The following is a 15,706-nucleotide window of genomic DNA, read 5'->3' as shown; positions in this document are numbered from 1 at the left end:
CATGAAGCTCATTAAAAACCTATGGCTTTCAGCAGATTTTGTACTGGTTGAGTTTAATATGTAATTTTATATAAGACTTGACTATATATTGTATATAATCATGCATATACATATATATTCTCCTGAGGTCTGCTCCTCAACAGAAAGCTTTAAATCGTGTTCCTCCTTATTCCTTCAATGGTAAATAAAACAAGATAATATCGTTATGACACCTTAGACTCCCTGGAGCTTGGACCAGCCCAATCTCTAGACACTAGCAGGGTGTGAAAGCCTGAGGGTTAGCAGACCAAAGAACAGATGGTTTCTAATCACCACATGCAGCTAAAACACACAGAGACAGGCATCAGAGTCTCCTCAAAATCAGCAGGCCCTTCTCTAGCCCTAAATCCTGGCATTGGAAAGATTTGCTAGGGAATCTCTTGAGTCCTTTTCCTATCATTTATCTACATTCCGTTGCTTATGTTTGAAAGGCATTGGAAAGTAAACTATGATGCTGAGATAATTCAGAAGAAGTACATGAAGCAACAACTCACATCACTGAAACATTGTAATTAGACGGCGATTTTTGACATAGATGTTAATAACAAATCTATCTGCAAGTCATGTAAAATGTATGGCACCTCAAACCTTTTGTACAGTTTGTAGGCAACCTAACATAATGGGAGTGATTCTCCAGAAAAATTTCAAAGCGTGGTAGCGAGCGGGAATTGCGGCGAGCTTCCCGGCGCTTAGCCCAGCCAGGCCGGCAACGCGGTTCAACGTTAATTGGTTCAATTAACAAAGCCTCACGGGCTTCTCGCCGCAAATGACAGCTCACCAGCTGATTTGCGGGGACCGCGCTCGTCAGCCCCCCCGTTAATATGTTCAAGCAGTACTTAAGCTGCACTTACTCAGCCAACCCCAGCCAGCTCACAACAATGGTGCTGAGGAGTCAAGCCTCAAGATTTCTGGACACTAACCTAGGGAGGCTCCTGGAGGCGGTGGAGGCTGGGAGGGATGTCCTGTTTCCCCGTGGGTCCTGGAGGGTGAGCCACAAGGCAGCCAGTGCTGCCTGGGATGAGCTGGTGGCAGCCGTCAGCTCAGGTAGTGTGACCAGAAGGACTGGCCTCCAGTGCCGAAAAGAGGTCAATGAGGTGAGATTGGAATGCTAGGCAATGACTCCCTCATGCAACATGGCCCGTCCACCCACGGGAATCCACTTGGCATTTGTGAAGTGCTCACTTAATCATGATTACCAAATCCCTATCAGCAATAGCCTTCAGTCGAGCAGCCAGAGGCCTCAGCAGCCGGTGGGGGGAAGGGTGATCGGTGGGGCAGACGGGCAGGGACAAGTGTTGCCCCAGGAATGAGCAACATGATCCAGGGTTGGCATGGTGGTGCAGCGAGCAGTTGCTCCCCTGGTTGCCCCCACAGTGCCTCCCCCCCCCCACCCCCCACCATGAGGACCCTCCATGGCGGACCACGCCTGTGGAGGGTCCCCCACCCCCAGCCGGCTGGAGAATCACGCCTAATGTATTTATGGTGTGAACAATGGAGGTAATGGGCGAAATTCTCCGGAAACGGCACGATGTCCGCCGACTGGCGCCCACAACGGCGCAAATCAGTCGGGCATCGCGCCGCCCCAAAGGTGCGGAATGCTCCGCATCTTTGGGGGCCGAGCCCCAACATTAAGGGGCTAGGCCGGCGCCGGACTGATTTCCGCCCCGCCAGCTGGCGGAAAAGGCCTTTGGTGCCCCGCCAGCTGGCGCGGAAATGACATCTCCGGGCGGCGCATGCGCGGGAGCGTCAGTGGCCGCTGACGGCATTCCCGCGCATGCGCTGTGGAGGGAGTCCCTTCCGCCTCCGCCATGGTGGAAACCGTGGCGAAGGCGGAAGGGAAAGAGTGCCCCCACGGCACAGGCCTGCCCGGGGATCGGTGGGCCCCGATCGCGGGCCAGGCCACCGTGGGGACACCCCCCGGGGCCAGTTCGCCCTGCGCTCCCCCCAGGACCCCGGAGCCTGCCCGCACCGCCTTGTCCCGCCGGTAAGGTAGGTGGTTTAATCTACGCCGGCGGGACAGGCATTTTAGCGGCGGGACTTCGGTCCATCCAGGCCGGAGAATCGCACGGGAAGGCCCGCCAACCGGCGCGATTCCCGCCCCCGCCGAATATCCGGTGCCGGAGAATTCGGCAACCGGCGGGGGCGGGATTCACGCCAGCCCCCGGCGATTCTCCAACCCGGCGGGGGTCGGAGAATCTCGCCCAATGTCTGATCAGCTGCAGCAGGAGGGACAAACATGCTACCAGCCAGCAAAGTTAACCATAGGAGTCCCACTCATCTGTCGACAATGTTAACTTTACACGGAATTTTGTGCCAAATATTTTGCAAAGCTAATACCATTTATCTGAGCATCTTGGAGTAGTTTACACATTTTATAAATTAACATGATGATCCAGCAGGTTATTTGTAATGCCTCCTCTGGAGAGATGTGCAACATGTTGAAGTTCATGGCCAAATATTTTGTCAAAGCTGATGAAACAGCTTATGAATTTACAGTGAACAGACCTGATTCAAAGAAAATTCAAACACCCCAGTGGACAGACATCATGAGGTGGTATACACAAGAAATAACCCCACATTCATGAATAAAATGGAACCTCGCACAAAAAGCCATTGTGTATGTGTACGCATGTAGGGTGGTGGGGATAGGGGAGAGCAACTAATGCTTGAAGCAAGGGTGCAAACAAAGTGGGTGGGATTCTCCGACCCCGCGCCAGGTCAGAGAATCGCCGGCGGGGGGGAACGTGAATCACGCAACGCCGCTCCGACGGCGGTCCGCCGATTCTCCGGCAACCGGAGAATAGTCGCTCATTGGCGCCGGCGCGGTTGCCACGGCACTGGTCGGGGGCCGCTCAACACGGCCACCCCTGGCGATTCTCCACGCTCGCCGGGCCGAGTGCCCGCCGAGTTCGGCCTATTCCGCCGGTATGGGTTATGTGTGGTCCTCCCCGGCAGGACCCCGGAGTTCATGCTGCGGGCGCCGTCCTGGCATGAGGGAGGAGGTTCCAACCCCTGGGGAGGTTCCATGGTGGCCAGGCCCACAATTTGGGCCTACCGATCGGCGGGCGGGCTTATCCCGGGGGAGGGGGAGTCCTATGTTCCTCCGCACCGGGCCCCTGTAGGGCTCCACCATGTTGCCCGGAAGCCGGCGTGGAGAAGGCAACCCACCTGCATGCGTGAACTCGCACCGGCCGTGGTGCGCATGCGTGAACACACGCGGGCCGTAGCACACATGCGCGAATCCGCGCCGGCCATGTTCGCACCTGTATCAGCAGCTGGAGCTGTGTGAAGCACTCCCGTGCCATGCTGGCCCCCTGTGCGGCGCAGGATTGCTGCTCCTAGGGGTCAGATGGTGCCGTCGTAAAACGCTTTGCCATTTACGACGGTGTCAACACTTGAAATGAAAATGAAATGAAAATCGCTTGTTGTCACAAGTAGGCTTCAATGAAGTTACTGTGAAAAGCCCCTAGTCGCCACATTCCGGCGCCTGTTCGGGGAGGCTGTTACGGGAATTAAACCGTGCTGCTGGCCTGCCTTGGTCTGCTTTCAAAGCCAGCGATTTAGCCCAGTGTGCTAAACTTAGCCCCCAGGATCGGAGAATCCCGCCCAATGTTTCCCTTTAGTTTTTAAATATTTAATTTTTGAAAAAGGGTTCCTCTGACTCACATTTTGCACAATGCAATAAGGTATGCTGTTCGAAACCTTGATGTTGATGCATAAAACACCATTCTCAAGGTCTTGCTCACTGCAGCATGTCTGTGAGCAGAACACAGCAATCACGGGAGTTCTGTGACCTTGTTGAAGTGGAGGAGTGCAAAGGTTTGAGACACATTGTGATCAGGTAGATTTCCCTACTATCAGCTATTGACAGATTGTTGAAATGTTGGTAACCAAAAGTTACTTTCAAAATTTTATCGCGGAAGACTGTCCCAAAATAATATGGAGATGCTTTGGGAATGAAAAGATTGCCAATGAAGTGCATACTTGCTCAGCAATGCCCTGAAAGCGTTCATGGATTGTATTGGAACTTCAGAGGCAAAGTAATTCAGCATCTTCTCCGTGCAAGAGCTGATGAGTGACATGAGTGGGAACCTGGAGAGAATGATTCAGGACAAGTTTTTTGGGTTTGCAGTAAATGGCAGACTGAAAAGATTAACACCAGATGTGGCAGGAAAATGTGAGAGAGACTTTGTAATTTTTTACAAAAGAGTCAATAAGTATTTGAATGACAGATATGATTTGTCTGAAAACAGCTTTCACAACAGAATGTCCAAATTAGCCCTTGCAAATATTTGTGTCTTTGGAAGAATTTTGCGATGGTGTTCATGCATGCAATCCTAAAGAGATTGATATGGATACCCTTGTACGAAGAATTCAACATTGTGGAAAGTGCTATATCCTCTCAAGATGAAGAATTGCCAGACCAGCGAGGAGAGCTATCCAAACCTTTTCAGCAAAACCCAGGGAAAAACTCCATGATAATGAAGAAAATCCACTCCCCAAAAATTCACTATATACAGCTATACTAATACAGAATGCGTTTCCTCCATGATAATCATTGATTGGAGGAACAAGTGGAACAAGCTGTGGACAGTGGGAAACAGAACTCCAGATCTGCATTAATTTGACAGAAGACAAACATCCTGAGCTCTTGGGAGCAATCAAACTTCTTAATGCCATGAGGAATGGACAAAAACATAAACACTTGTTATTCCCTTGGTGGGTACATTGGATTAAATTGTTGATATTGTTATTAGTTATTGTACTGTATGTATGAGTTAGTGATTGAAATTTATAAAATAATGTGGGGCATACATAGAATAGACAGGAAGAAACTTTTCCCCTTAGTGGAGGGATCAATGGCCAAGGGGCATAGATTTAAGGTAAGGGGCAGGAGGATTAGAGGGGATGTGGGGAAAAACATTTTCACCCAGAGGGTGGTGAGAGTCTGGAACTCACTGCCTTAAAGGGTGATGGAGGCTGAGACCCTCATAACATTTATTAAGTATTTAGTTGCGCATTCGCGATGCCAAGGCATACAAAGATGAGGCCTCAGTGCTGGAAAATGGGATTCGAAGCCTGAGATGGCTGTTTTTGACTGGCACAGACGTGATGGGCTGAAGGGACAGTTCTGTGCTGTAGATCTCTATAAATCTAAAACTCTATCAATCGTTATTATTCATAATTATTACTTAAACTTTAAGAAAGTGATTCAGTGCACAAATGTAATTGCAGTGCTTCTTTTAATTAATTATATTATCAGGCTTAAAGTTCAAAGCGATTTTTTACGTATGAGCATGTGTGGAAGTTGGTAGCGCTGGGCTGGTGGCTGGCGGGATCTGTTTCCGGTGTTCCTAGCTTCTGCCAGTGGCCACCCTAACAATGCCACCTCTCACCATGGCAACTTTAAATATCACAAACTTGAGGGGTCTGTCCAATCGATCTGGACTTGTTTACAAGGGCAGCACGGTAACACAAATGGATAGCATTGTGGCTTCACAGCGCCAGGGTCCCAGTTTGGATTCCCCGCTGGGTCACTATCTGTGCGGAGTCTGCACATTCTCCCCGTGTCTGTGTGGGTTCCCTCCGGGTGCTCCGGTTTCCTCCCACAGTCCAAAGACGTGCAGGTTAGGTGGATTGGCCATGCTAAATTGCCCGTAGTGTCCAAAAAGGTTAGGATGTGTTATTAGGGTTACGGGGGTAGGGTGGAAGTAAGGGCTTAAGTGGGTCGGTGCATACTCGATGGGCCGAATGGCCTCCTTCTCCACTGTATGTTCTATGTTCCACAGTCAAGGACATGAACAAAAGGCAGACAAATGCTCCAACCTAACCCCATAGTTAACTGGCAAGGCCATCTAGGTGGATTTTCTCTTTGAGAAAGATAACAAGAGGTAAATGATGACATTTTATTATTATATTAGGTATAGCAACTGAGAAAGAAAGTGAATGAAAGTATAAACATTCTAATGCTCTGAGACAGGATGGATTATGACCTTCATCATGCTGTGCCTTTAAAATGTGGAGTGTACATGAACAGTGGGATAGGGGGCTGGATTCTCCAGTGAAGCCACTCCATGCTGCCGCAAAACCTGCTGGCAGGGGTGTGCTGCCAGTGGAAAAGTGAATCCCGACAGCTGGAGAATTTCTACCAGGATGTCATCCTACAGATAGCACTTTAGCTGCCATCCTCAACTGTGCTTTCAGTTGACATACCCCATTGACTGCATTCACCAGTTGTACATGAAGCAGTCCAGGGGATCCTTAGAAAACAATCCTTGCTACAAACACCTTAAGTTCCTTTATCATTGACATAAGGCCAAAAATGGGGGCTGCCGCTGACAATTCTTTAGTGTTCAGCTCAATTCATAATTCCTCCAATATTGAGGCCGATTCCAGTGTGCAAAAATACATGGCTGACAGGAACCATTCGTCCCAAGTCAGAGAATGCCAATCTAAGCATGGTTGCTGGTGAAAGGGCAGAGCTGCGGAGGAAAGGCCCTGGTGCTAGTCTCATTGGGAAAGATGATGAGCCCTCCCCCTCCATAAGTGGTGGATATAAACAAGAGAAAGCCTAGTTATTTCTTCGTGAACTTGAATGACATCACTATCAATTCTCCCAGCATCAACCCTTGGGAGTAACCATTGACTAGAAGCTTAACTGGACCTGCAGGACTGTCAACAACATGAATATAAACCAGAGCAGAAGTTATGCAATGTAGCTCACGTCTTGGCCTCTCACAGCCTCTCCATTGTTGAGAAGACCAAATGGTGGTATTGTCACTGGACTAGTAATCCAGAGACCCAGGGTAATGTTCTGGGGATTTGGGTTTGAGTCCCACCATGGCAGAATGTGGAACTTGAATTCAATAAAAATGATGACCATGAAACCATTGTCAATTATTGTAAAACCCTATCTGGTTCACTACTGTCCTTTAGAGAAGGAAATCTGCCACCCTTACCTGGTCTTGCTGACATGTGACTCTGTGCCCACAGCAATATTTTTGACTCTTAAATGCCCTCTGAAATTGGCCCAGCAAGCCACACAGTAACTCATCTCCTGAACCCCAAAGCCTGTCCACCATCTACAAGACACAAGTCAAGATTGTGACAGAATATTCTCCACTTGTCTAGATGAGTGCAGCTCCAACAACACTCAAGAAGCTTGACACCATCCAGGACAAAGCAACTCACTTGATTGGTTCCAGATTCACAAACATTGACTCCCTCCACCACCACCGAACAATGCCAGCCGTGTGTACCATCTACAAGATGTACTGAGGAATTCACCAAGGTTCTTTAGGCAGCACCTTCCAAACCCACGACTGCTATCGTCTAAAAGGAGAAAGGCAGCAGACAGATAGGAACACCACAAACTGGAGGATCCCCACCATCACTCATCATCCTGACTTGAAAATATATCTCCGTTCCTTCACTGTTGCACGTTCAAAATCCTGGAACACCCTCCCTAACAGCACTGTTCGTGAACCTACACTACAGGGACTGCAACAGTTCAAGAAGACATCTCATCATCACCTTCTCAAGGGCAATTAGGGATGGGCAATAAATGCTGACCTAGCCAGCGATGCCCACATCGCATGAATGAATTTCAAAAAGCCAAGGCAGGAGTGTAATGAATACTTGAAGGAGAATCATGTTCGACTTGAAAAATTAACTCTTTCCACAGAGGCTGCCAGACTTGGTAAGTATTTCCAGCACTTCCTGTTTATATTTCAGAATCCCAACATCGACAGTATTTTGCTTTAATTTTATGACCTGATTTTCTAGAATGTTTAGAATGCAGTGAACTGGTCGTCACAGATAACCAAAATACAGTTGTGCCTGCAGAACAGAAGATGCAGACAAATGAGCAAATGATGTACATTAAAATAGCTGGAAGTCTGTATAATTGAACAAACCAGAGGAAGGTAGAAGCACTGTGGACACATTGTAATGCTGCATTTTAATGTCGTCTCATTTACTTACCAAAGCATTTGTGTCTGATCACGGCGGTTCCAAGGCATACCACTACATGAAAGCTAGTCTGTTTTTGGAGACATACTCATGGTTCAGCATAAGCTTAACTGTTTGTGTGTCCTATGACTGACTTGATGATTTTCTGATATTGCAGCATTGTGTTGTCAATGATAGATAAGGGTGCTGTGTAACCGCAGTGCTCGGATTCAATAAAGTTCAGCTTGTATTCTTTTCGACTTCCAATTGTATTAATCTTTAAACTTGGATTAAACTCGTTTTGACTGTTGGCTCACTGTATGGCTGCTCTATATTATATAGAAAAAGTAAAATAAGATCAATGTTGAACTGTCAACTTCAGGCAGTGAACTGGTAATCGTTAGAAAATGAATTGAGATAGTCTGATATCTGTTCACTTGAGATTCTTATCAGCTGTTAAGGACAGTCGCCTTTCATCTCTGCAATCTGAGACAGCATGGACGAGAATATCAGCATAAAAATACACAATTTTACATGAAGGAGATTTTGTGAATTGGGCAGCACGGTAGCATTGTGGATAGCACAATTGCTTCACAGCTCCAGGGTCCCAGGTTCGATTCCGGCTTGGGTCACTGTCTGTGCGGAGTCTGCACATCCTCCCCGTGTGTGCGTGGGTTTCCTCCGGGTGCTCCGGTTTCCTCCCACAGTCCAAAGATATGCAGGTTAGGTGGATTGGCCATGATAAATTTCCCTTAGTGTCCAAAATTTCCCTTAGTGGTGGGTGGGGTTACTGGGTTATGGGGATAGGGTGGAGGTGTTGACCTTGGGTAGGGTGCTCTTTCCAAGAGCCGGTGCAGACTCGATGGGCCGAATGGCCTCCTTCTGCACTGTAAATTCTATGATAATCTATGCACTGCAGAGTTTTGAAATGAATGAGCAAATAATCCTCTATGGCCCAAAACACAACTTGCGCTCCTGCTCTGCAAAGTGCCCAAGTAAGAAAGCTAATCACAATATGTACCCAATGGAATAGAAACTGCAAACTGGATCTGAGATTTGACTGTTGAAAATATTCAGTAAAGGTTAAAACTTTGCCAAATGACACGTTTCTACAAATGCTTTCCACAATTTAAAAAAATTATTTTAAAAGACTAAAACTGCTATCAGTCAAAAGGTTCTGAGCTGAAATAAGTGTTGGGGTCTGGGCCAGTTGAATCAGCCAAGTTCAACAGTTGGAAGGGAGGAGTGATGAAGAACCTTCCTGCCAGTGAAGTTGTGCAGTAGTCTGTAGACTCATTTGTCAGATCACATGCATGGAAGAAAGCAGCTAAGTTATTATGGTAGGAGGACATAACCTGATGGAACAGAATCCAAAATAACAGTTGTGCTTTGAGTGTTTGTTTTTCACAGGTTTTCCTGCTGTGCAATCTTAGTCACAGCGCAGAGCTGGAAGGACTTACATTTGGCTTTGACTTTGTATCCACCCAATGGAGAGGCATGACCTTCGACTGCATCAAAACCAGCTGATACCAAAACCACATCTGGATTGAACTCACTGGCGATTGGCATGACCACAGTCCTGTGGGACAATGATAAAAACTATGAACGAGTCTGCAGTAAATTCTTAACTTCATTCTCACAGCAAGCCACCTGGAAAAATGCAGTATCTGCTTTCTTGTTTCCAGAAATTTACTTTTCTATAAATTGCATGGAGAAACTTATAATACAATTTCACAACAGTCCACGATCATTCAAGATTTCAGTTGCACGGTTTTTAGCATGTAAAGTTATGAGATGTTAGATCCTAAAATAAAGTTTTAAATTTTGTACAGCCAACAGCAAAACGCTGCATGAAGAAAACAACAAATATGAATTGCCCAACAAAGTTGATCTAAGCAGGTTTAAAGGTATGAGTACAAACAATGTCATGGCTAATGCAATCCATTGCTGTTTGTGTCTTGTAATCAAACCAATCATCTTTAAGAACTAGTCTAGCTCTAAGTTCTTTGTCAGATTAAAATATAAATTATTGCTGTTAGTGGTGAACCTATTTATCCCATGTACATCTCATTTAGACCCATATTTTGTTTCTTTCCTTGTCCCATTAATATTTCTGTTTGCCTTGTACAATCACCCTTTTGACATTTAATCTCTCCTACCCGTCACAGGGCGAAACGTTCTGCACCCACACTGCACCGTGGCGTGTTTTCCGGTGGCGGAAGCGGTTCACCATTGGCCGCTGGACCAGAAAATCCCGCTGAGTCTGCGGCGTTTTGCGTGGCTTGCCCATTCTGCTCCCAGGAACGTGCCACGGGAGGTTACCTTTAGCGGGACCGAAGGATCCCGCCCACAAACCTTCTCTTCAGTTCTTCCTTCCCACAGCCCGATCTTTCTCTATTTGCTTAAATCATGATTCATCTTTTCCGATTCTGACGGTAGATCACAGACCTGTTTCTCTCTCCAGATGCTGTCAGACCTGCTGAGTATTTCCAACATTTGTTGAATTTATATTTTGAATATACTTTTTACTTTTTACCTGTTCTAATGTATTTCAAATCCATATGCCAATATTGGAATAATTTTGTGAGGCTCCACTTCCACAATGTTGTCTTACTTGGGCTGGGGGGGTGGGGGGTACATATTGAAGAAAGGGTTACCACATGTTAGAGGGATGAATCTACAACCGATGCTTCCATCGAGATAGACTTCCCACAGGGGAGTAGACTGGAAAAATCATCCCTTTTGAATACAAATTCAATTAAATCACTCCTTGAACATCCACAATGCATTAAGATTTCTGCATTCCATTTCAAAAAGGATCAAATTGCCCTACAGAGTATATTTTGTGGTGTTATGAAAAGAAACATTTTTTTCTGAATATCTCTACCCATTAGTGTTGTTGTGAGTGTCTTAGATTTTGAGACTTTATTGCGGCAGCCAGCAGCCATGTTCACATAAATAAGCAAAGAGGTATGTCATTCTGTTTAAAAGTGAACAATATATTTTTTTTACAGTGGCTGCATTAAAGCTGTCACAATTATTTCCACCCCATTCGACTGATTACTTTTCCTTAGTGCTGACAAAATGTTCCAACCCAGATCGCCTTGAAAGGGAGCTTACCTCACCAGAATGCGAGGCCATTATAATGTCCACCTTGCTCCACCAAGTCACTGGATTGCTGTGCCTCCTTGTGCATAGATTGCAAAACCCAATAACCTCCCCAGGTGCTTTGCAATTCACTTAAACTTTGGTCAGTGGAATTGCTCTCTCATCATACTGACCCATGCGTCAACGGGCATGGTTGAAAATGTTTGTACCCTTCCTCATTCGGTTTGATTTTCAATGACCCTTCCCCACTTTGCAGTATTTCTCCAATGGAAAACAGTCCCTGTCATTACCCCTTCCCCATTGCCCCATTCATCCAACTCCTGCCTTCTTCACTTCCTCTTCTTCACTTTCCTCTTCTGCACCTTCGCCTGCCCCCTTAATTCTCTCTCCCCTTCTCTCTTCCAACCTTTCCCCTCCCCTCCCCTATTTGCTTCACCCTTCTTTCTTCTGCTCTCTCTATGTCTCTCTTTCTTTCACTCTCTCTCCTCATCTCTTTTTCCTCCCCACCTCCACCCCGGCCCATGTTCCTCCCTGCTCCCTAATCCTGCTGGGCTCGAGTTTGAATCCCAATTTGCAATGCCATATGAGATTGATTAGCTCTTCTTCATATGTAATGATATGTAATTATTAACAAACCAGTAAAACCACTTATTTGTGGAATTCCTAGCATACTGGATGAGTGCTGAGTTTTAAAATCTAGCAGTACAATCTCTGAGTTATGGCCTGGGAAACAGAAGTTATTACATGTGGGACTGTTTGTTAAAATGGCGAATCAGAGGAGTCTGATATTTCTGCAGGGGTTCTGCTGGTCCCCTGCTGCTACCTCAGTGAGAGACTGGCAGAACTCCCAGAGAAACGGTGTACATGGCTGAAAATTACTGCTTATGTCATTTCTCTGGGGCTTCTTTAGGTCTGCTGCCAAACAAACAGCAGTTTGGAAGCAGCCCTGCAGAATTGCACGGCCCTGGTTTTTTATTCAATTGAGAATATTAAAATGAATCATCCTGAAATGAAGGAACCTTTGTTTGATATTCCTGTTATTCTTTTGACACAAAGTAGATTTAGTGAAGTTTCAGTGGAAAACAAGTATTATAATTCAGGGACCAGATCAGTGGTTGCAGGACGTCGTAAATGTCATAGGTGTGAAACTGTGAGAACATTTTGCACATAGCCTCATTTTCTGCACTGATGAGCTCCACTTGATGAAACTCCTCAATGTAATGATAGATCGGGATGCCATTTTTAAATGGTGTCCCAATCATTGGAGTCCCCGATGCGACCCCTGAGACCTCCCCAAGCCCCAACTCCCTATGAAGGGGTCCCTGGGCCTCCCCTCACACACCCAACACCCGTGCAGGGCATCCCCGGCCCGATTGCCACTGTGTAGAAAATACCCAGGCAGTACTGCCAGGGTGACAGGCTGGCACTGCCAGGTTTCCAGACTGGGTGGCACCAGTAGTGCCAGGGTACAACCCTGCCCAAAGGGCATGCACCTGGGGGCCCCCAATCCCCTGGGAGGCCGCACGAGTGCTATTCCATCCAGTCCCGTTTGTGGAGACCAGTACTCAATAGCACTCCGAGGCGAAGGCAATAGACCCCGATACCTTGGGTGCCTCGGGAAACTCCATATTAGAGTGAGACTAGCTGTCTTGCTTTAATATGCAGATTTTTAATTTCACATCGCAAAGCTTCACGAGATCATGTAAGATTTCACGAGGCGCTGCGAGCCAGGTAGATCCTGGGAGCAGGGTCTCCTGGCTTCTATCAGCCACATTGCGCTGTGGCGTGGTGCGTTTGGGCACAACATGGCCATTCGATCATGCCCCAATTTTCCAAAGTTCAATTAGACCATGGAGGGATCCTTGAATTTAATTTTCATTGTTTGTAACATAAGCAGGCTGTCGGCTGTCTCTATTTACTCAAGTTCAATTAGAGTTTAGAGACTACCAAGTGATATTCTGCACAAGTATGCAACAGGTATTTGCAGAGCTCCACTGTCACTGTCCAGATAGAATGTGGGAGCCACCAATATTATTAGGCTCAATTGGCTCTTGTTATGGGCGAGGCATTTTCAGAACCCCAAAATGTATCATGGAGTTCAACCAACCTCTCCCTTTAATGGATTTGTTGTTTTTCCTAGCACTCGGCTTTTTCCCTAGGTGAGGTATTACAATTATGGCCACGTAGGTTTTTAAATACAAAACACTGTTTATTCTATGAACTCAACTTAAGATCTTAAATAAACATTAGATCTCTTAACACCCCTTACTTCAAAGATAACTCAGAAAATATTGCAACAGTAAATAACTCCTTAAAATGTACCTTCAAACTTCCAAGAGACCTAACATCTTTAAACAGTATCACATCAGATTAAAGGATATATATATTTTCTGTAGAATGGCAGAGATATATTAGCTTGGGTGACTTCAGCTCCAGCACCTTGCCTTCTTCCTGCAAACTCTTTGGGATCACACAGACACACCCCAAGCTGCTTTCTCAAACCTGGCTTTCTCCCTTCAAGCACTCACAGCAACCCAGAACTTCTCAAGCTGCTGTCTCAAACTGGCTTTCTACTTTTAAACTGCTCACAGCAAAACAGCCAGGCACTTTTAAACTGTTCTCAGCAAAACCAGCCAGGCACTTTTTTAAATTGCAAAACCAAACTGCAAAATGGTTGAACTGAGCAGAGCTTCATCCACTCTATGACATCACTGTTTTCTTAAAGGTACATTGCTTAAACATCCATGTCTTAAAGGCACTCTCGCATGACACTCTTCATCACATTCTACAGATAGCTGTTCGAGACCAGTACTTGTAATAAACTGCCCAAAATTGCCATTAAATGGTTTGGTTTCAGCAAGGTGGGAACTACTTTGGAGGAGGATGCTTTGGGTTGATTAATAAAAGGCAATGTTTGTTTTAGGTTAAGTGCACAGAAGGGTCATTTTACAAACATATGCATCTGGTACAAAGCCTTGTGCACTGTGTGTATCTGGGATACTGACATGGATCTAAGCAGGCTCTGCTTAATTTTCCATCCATCACATAAATGAGAAGCCTGACACCAGGAATGAAATTTGTAGGATCTACCTGATGGAGTATTCATTCTTAGATCTGTCAGACAACAGACCGTTTTAAGCAAAACCTACTTTGCTAAACTTATCCTTAGTCTAAGGCACCTTCTACAGAGTCACTCATTTTAGACAAGCAGATTCAATGCAGACATACTCCAATGATGCTGAGCAGAAGGATCCCCATCGAGTGCATGCACTAACAGGCATTGAGTTTCATAGAGTTCTTTTAATATGTGCCAATTGAGAGCTGTTATTTTATTCTTGAATCTAGCCTGCTGAGTTTTACTGTTGGTCCTAAACAGACTTTGAATGACCTTTGACAGATTTATAATGCATAGTATAGACCCCTTTGATGTGCGTATGTTGCATGGAAACTATTTCTAATTACAGATTGATTTACTTTATGAGCATTGTAAATGAAGCTAGGTGGGTGCATTCCAAGGATGAGCACTGCTCCCCAGGAAGACTTCACAAGGAAGGGAGTTTCAACAGCAAACCTGGTTGCAAAGGCTGAAGCTATTTTAAAGTTAGATCAATAACTTATTCAGTGTTCAAGACACACATGCATGTTATGTGTCATCATTCAAATTTCAATTTGATTCATTGTTGGTAGAACTGTGCTTAAAGAAGGTTAGCAACAAGCTAATGGTTGTGCCCTATGGTAGTGCATGCAGCACATTCGCAGGCAGGGATAACAACACTGCCGTTAATGTTGGGACCTTGCCGTTGATAGGGATAAATAAAAAAACTTGAGAAAGTTTGTGAAATGAAGTCGAATCATGGAAACTATCAGTCACTATCCTTATGGAAAATGGTCCTGATCTTGTGGGCAGCTGTGCCACACAGCACAGGAGAGATAGGCAGAGCCGTTGTGGCACAGAAGGTGGCCATTCGGCCCATCGGGTCTATTTCACTGTGGAGCAATCCAATCTATCCAATTCTCCCACTCTCTCTCCGTAGCCCTGTGACATAAGTTTATAAGTTGAACAAGAGTCCAGGGAATCTGGCAGACTTTGTTGATAAGTGGAACTGCAACTTGAACTTTGTGGAAAATAGGTCAGTAACTTCATACATGTGACAATAAAAGATTATTATTATTATTATTCTTGTGCTCGGAAGTTAGTTGTCAATATTAAACATAGAGCAAGTATTTTTGGAACAGCTGTAAAATAACTAGTTTATCTTTGATGCCGATACCACCCTCCTGGTATAGATAATGATGCCACCCCTAAGGCATAGATGTAAGAAGTGCCATTGGATAAGAGAGCAACATCAACCTGGTTGATGGTAGCTGCAGCAACACAGAAGGTGCAGCTGGTTCCATAGACAACTGTGGTATTTTTGAGGCTTGATAATGTGTCACGTGAGAGTACCTTTAAGAAATGGGTGTTTAAGAAATGAACCATTAAGAAATGGGTGTTTATCAGTGATGTCAGAGTGTGGGTGGAGCTGGGCTGTCTGTCAGCTTTTTACTTTGTTTTAGGCTGTTTGCTGCAGGGTGTGTTTTAGTTTCATTTTTCAGTGTTGGAGCTGAA

General features: G+C 45.6%; 1 protein-coding gene across 1 annotated transcript in view; it reads right to left on the bottom strand.

Moving 5' to 3' along the window:
• LOC140425184 (histone deacetylase 9-like) overlaps positions 1 to 15,706 on the bottom strand; it is a 1,432,561-nt gene that overhangs the window by 121,962 nt on the left and 1,294,893 nt on the right. Inside the window, exon 24 of the mRNA XM_072509184.1 lies at positions 9,450 to 9,568. Within this exon, the coding sequence (XP_072365285.1) occupies positions 9,450 to 9,568 (119 nt within the window). The remainder of the gene's footprint in view (positions 1 to 9,449; positions 9,569 to 15,706) is intronic.

Source organism: Scyliorhinus torazame, chromosome 6, assembly GCF_047496885.1.
Source record: "Scyliorhinus torazame isolate Kashiwa2021f chromosome 6, sScyTor2.1, whole genome shotgun sequence".
Taxonomy (NCBI): Eukaryota; Metazoa; Chordata; class Chondrichthyes; order Carcharhiniformes; family Scyliorhinidae; genus Scyliorhinus; species Scyliorhinus torazame.
This window is presented reverse-complemented; position numbering and strand designations above follow the sequence as displayed.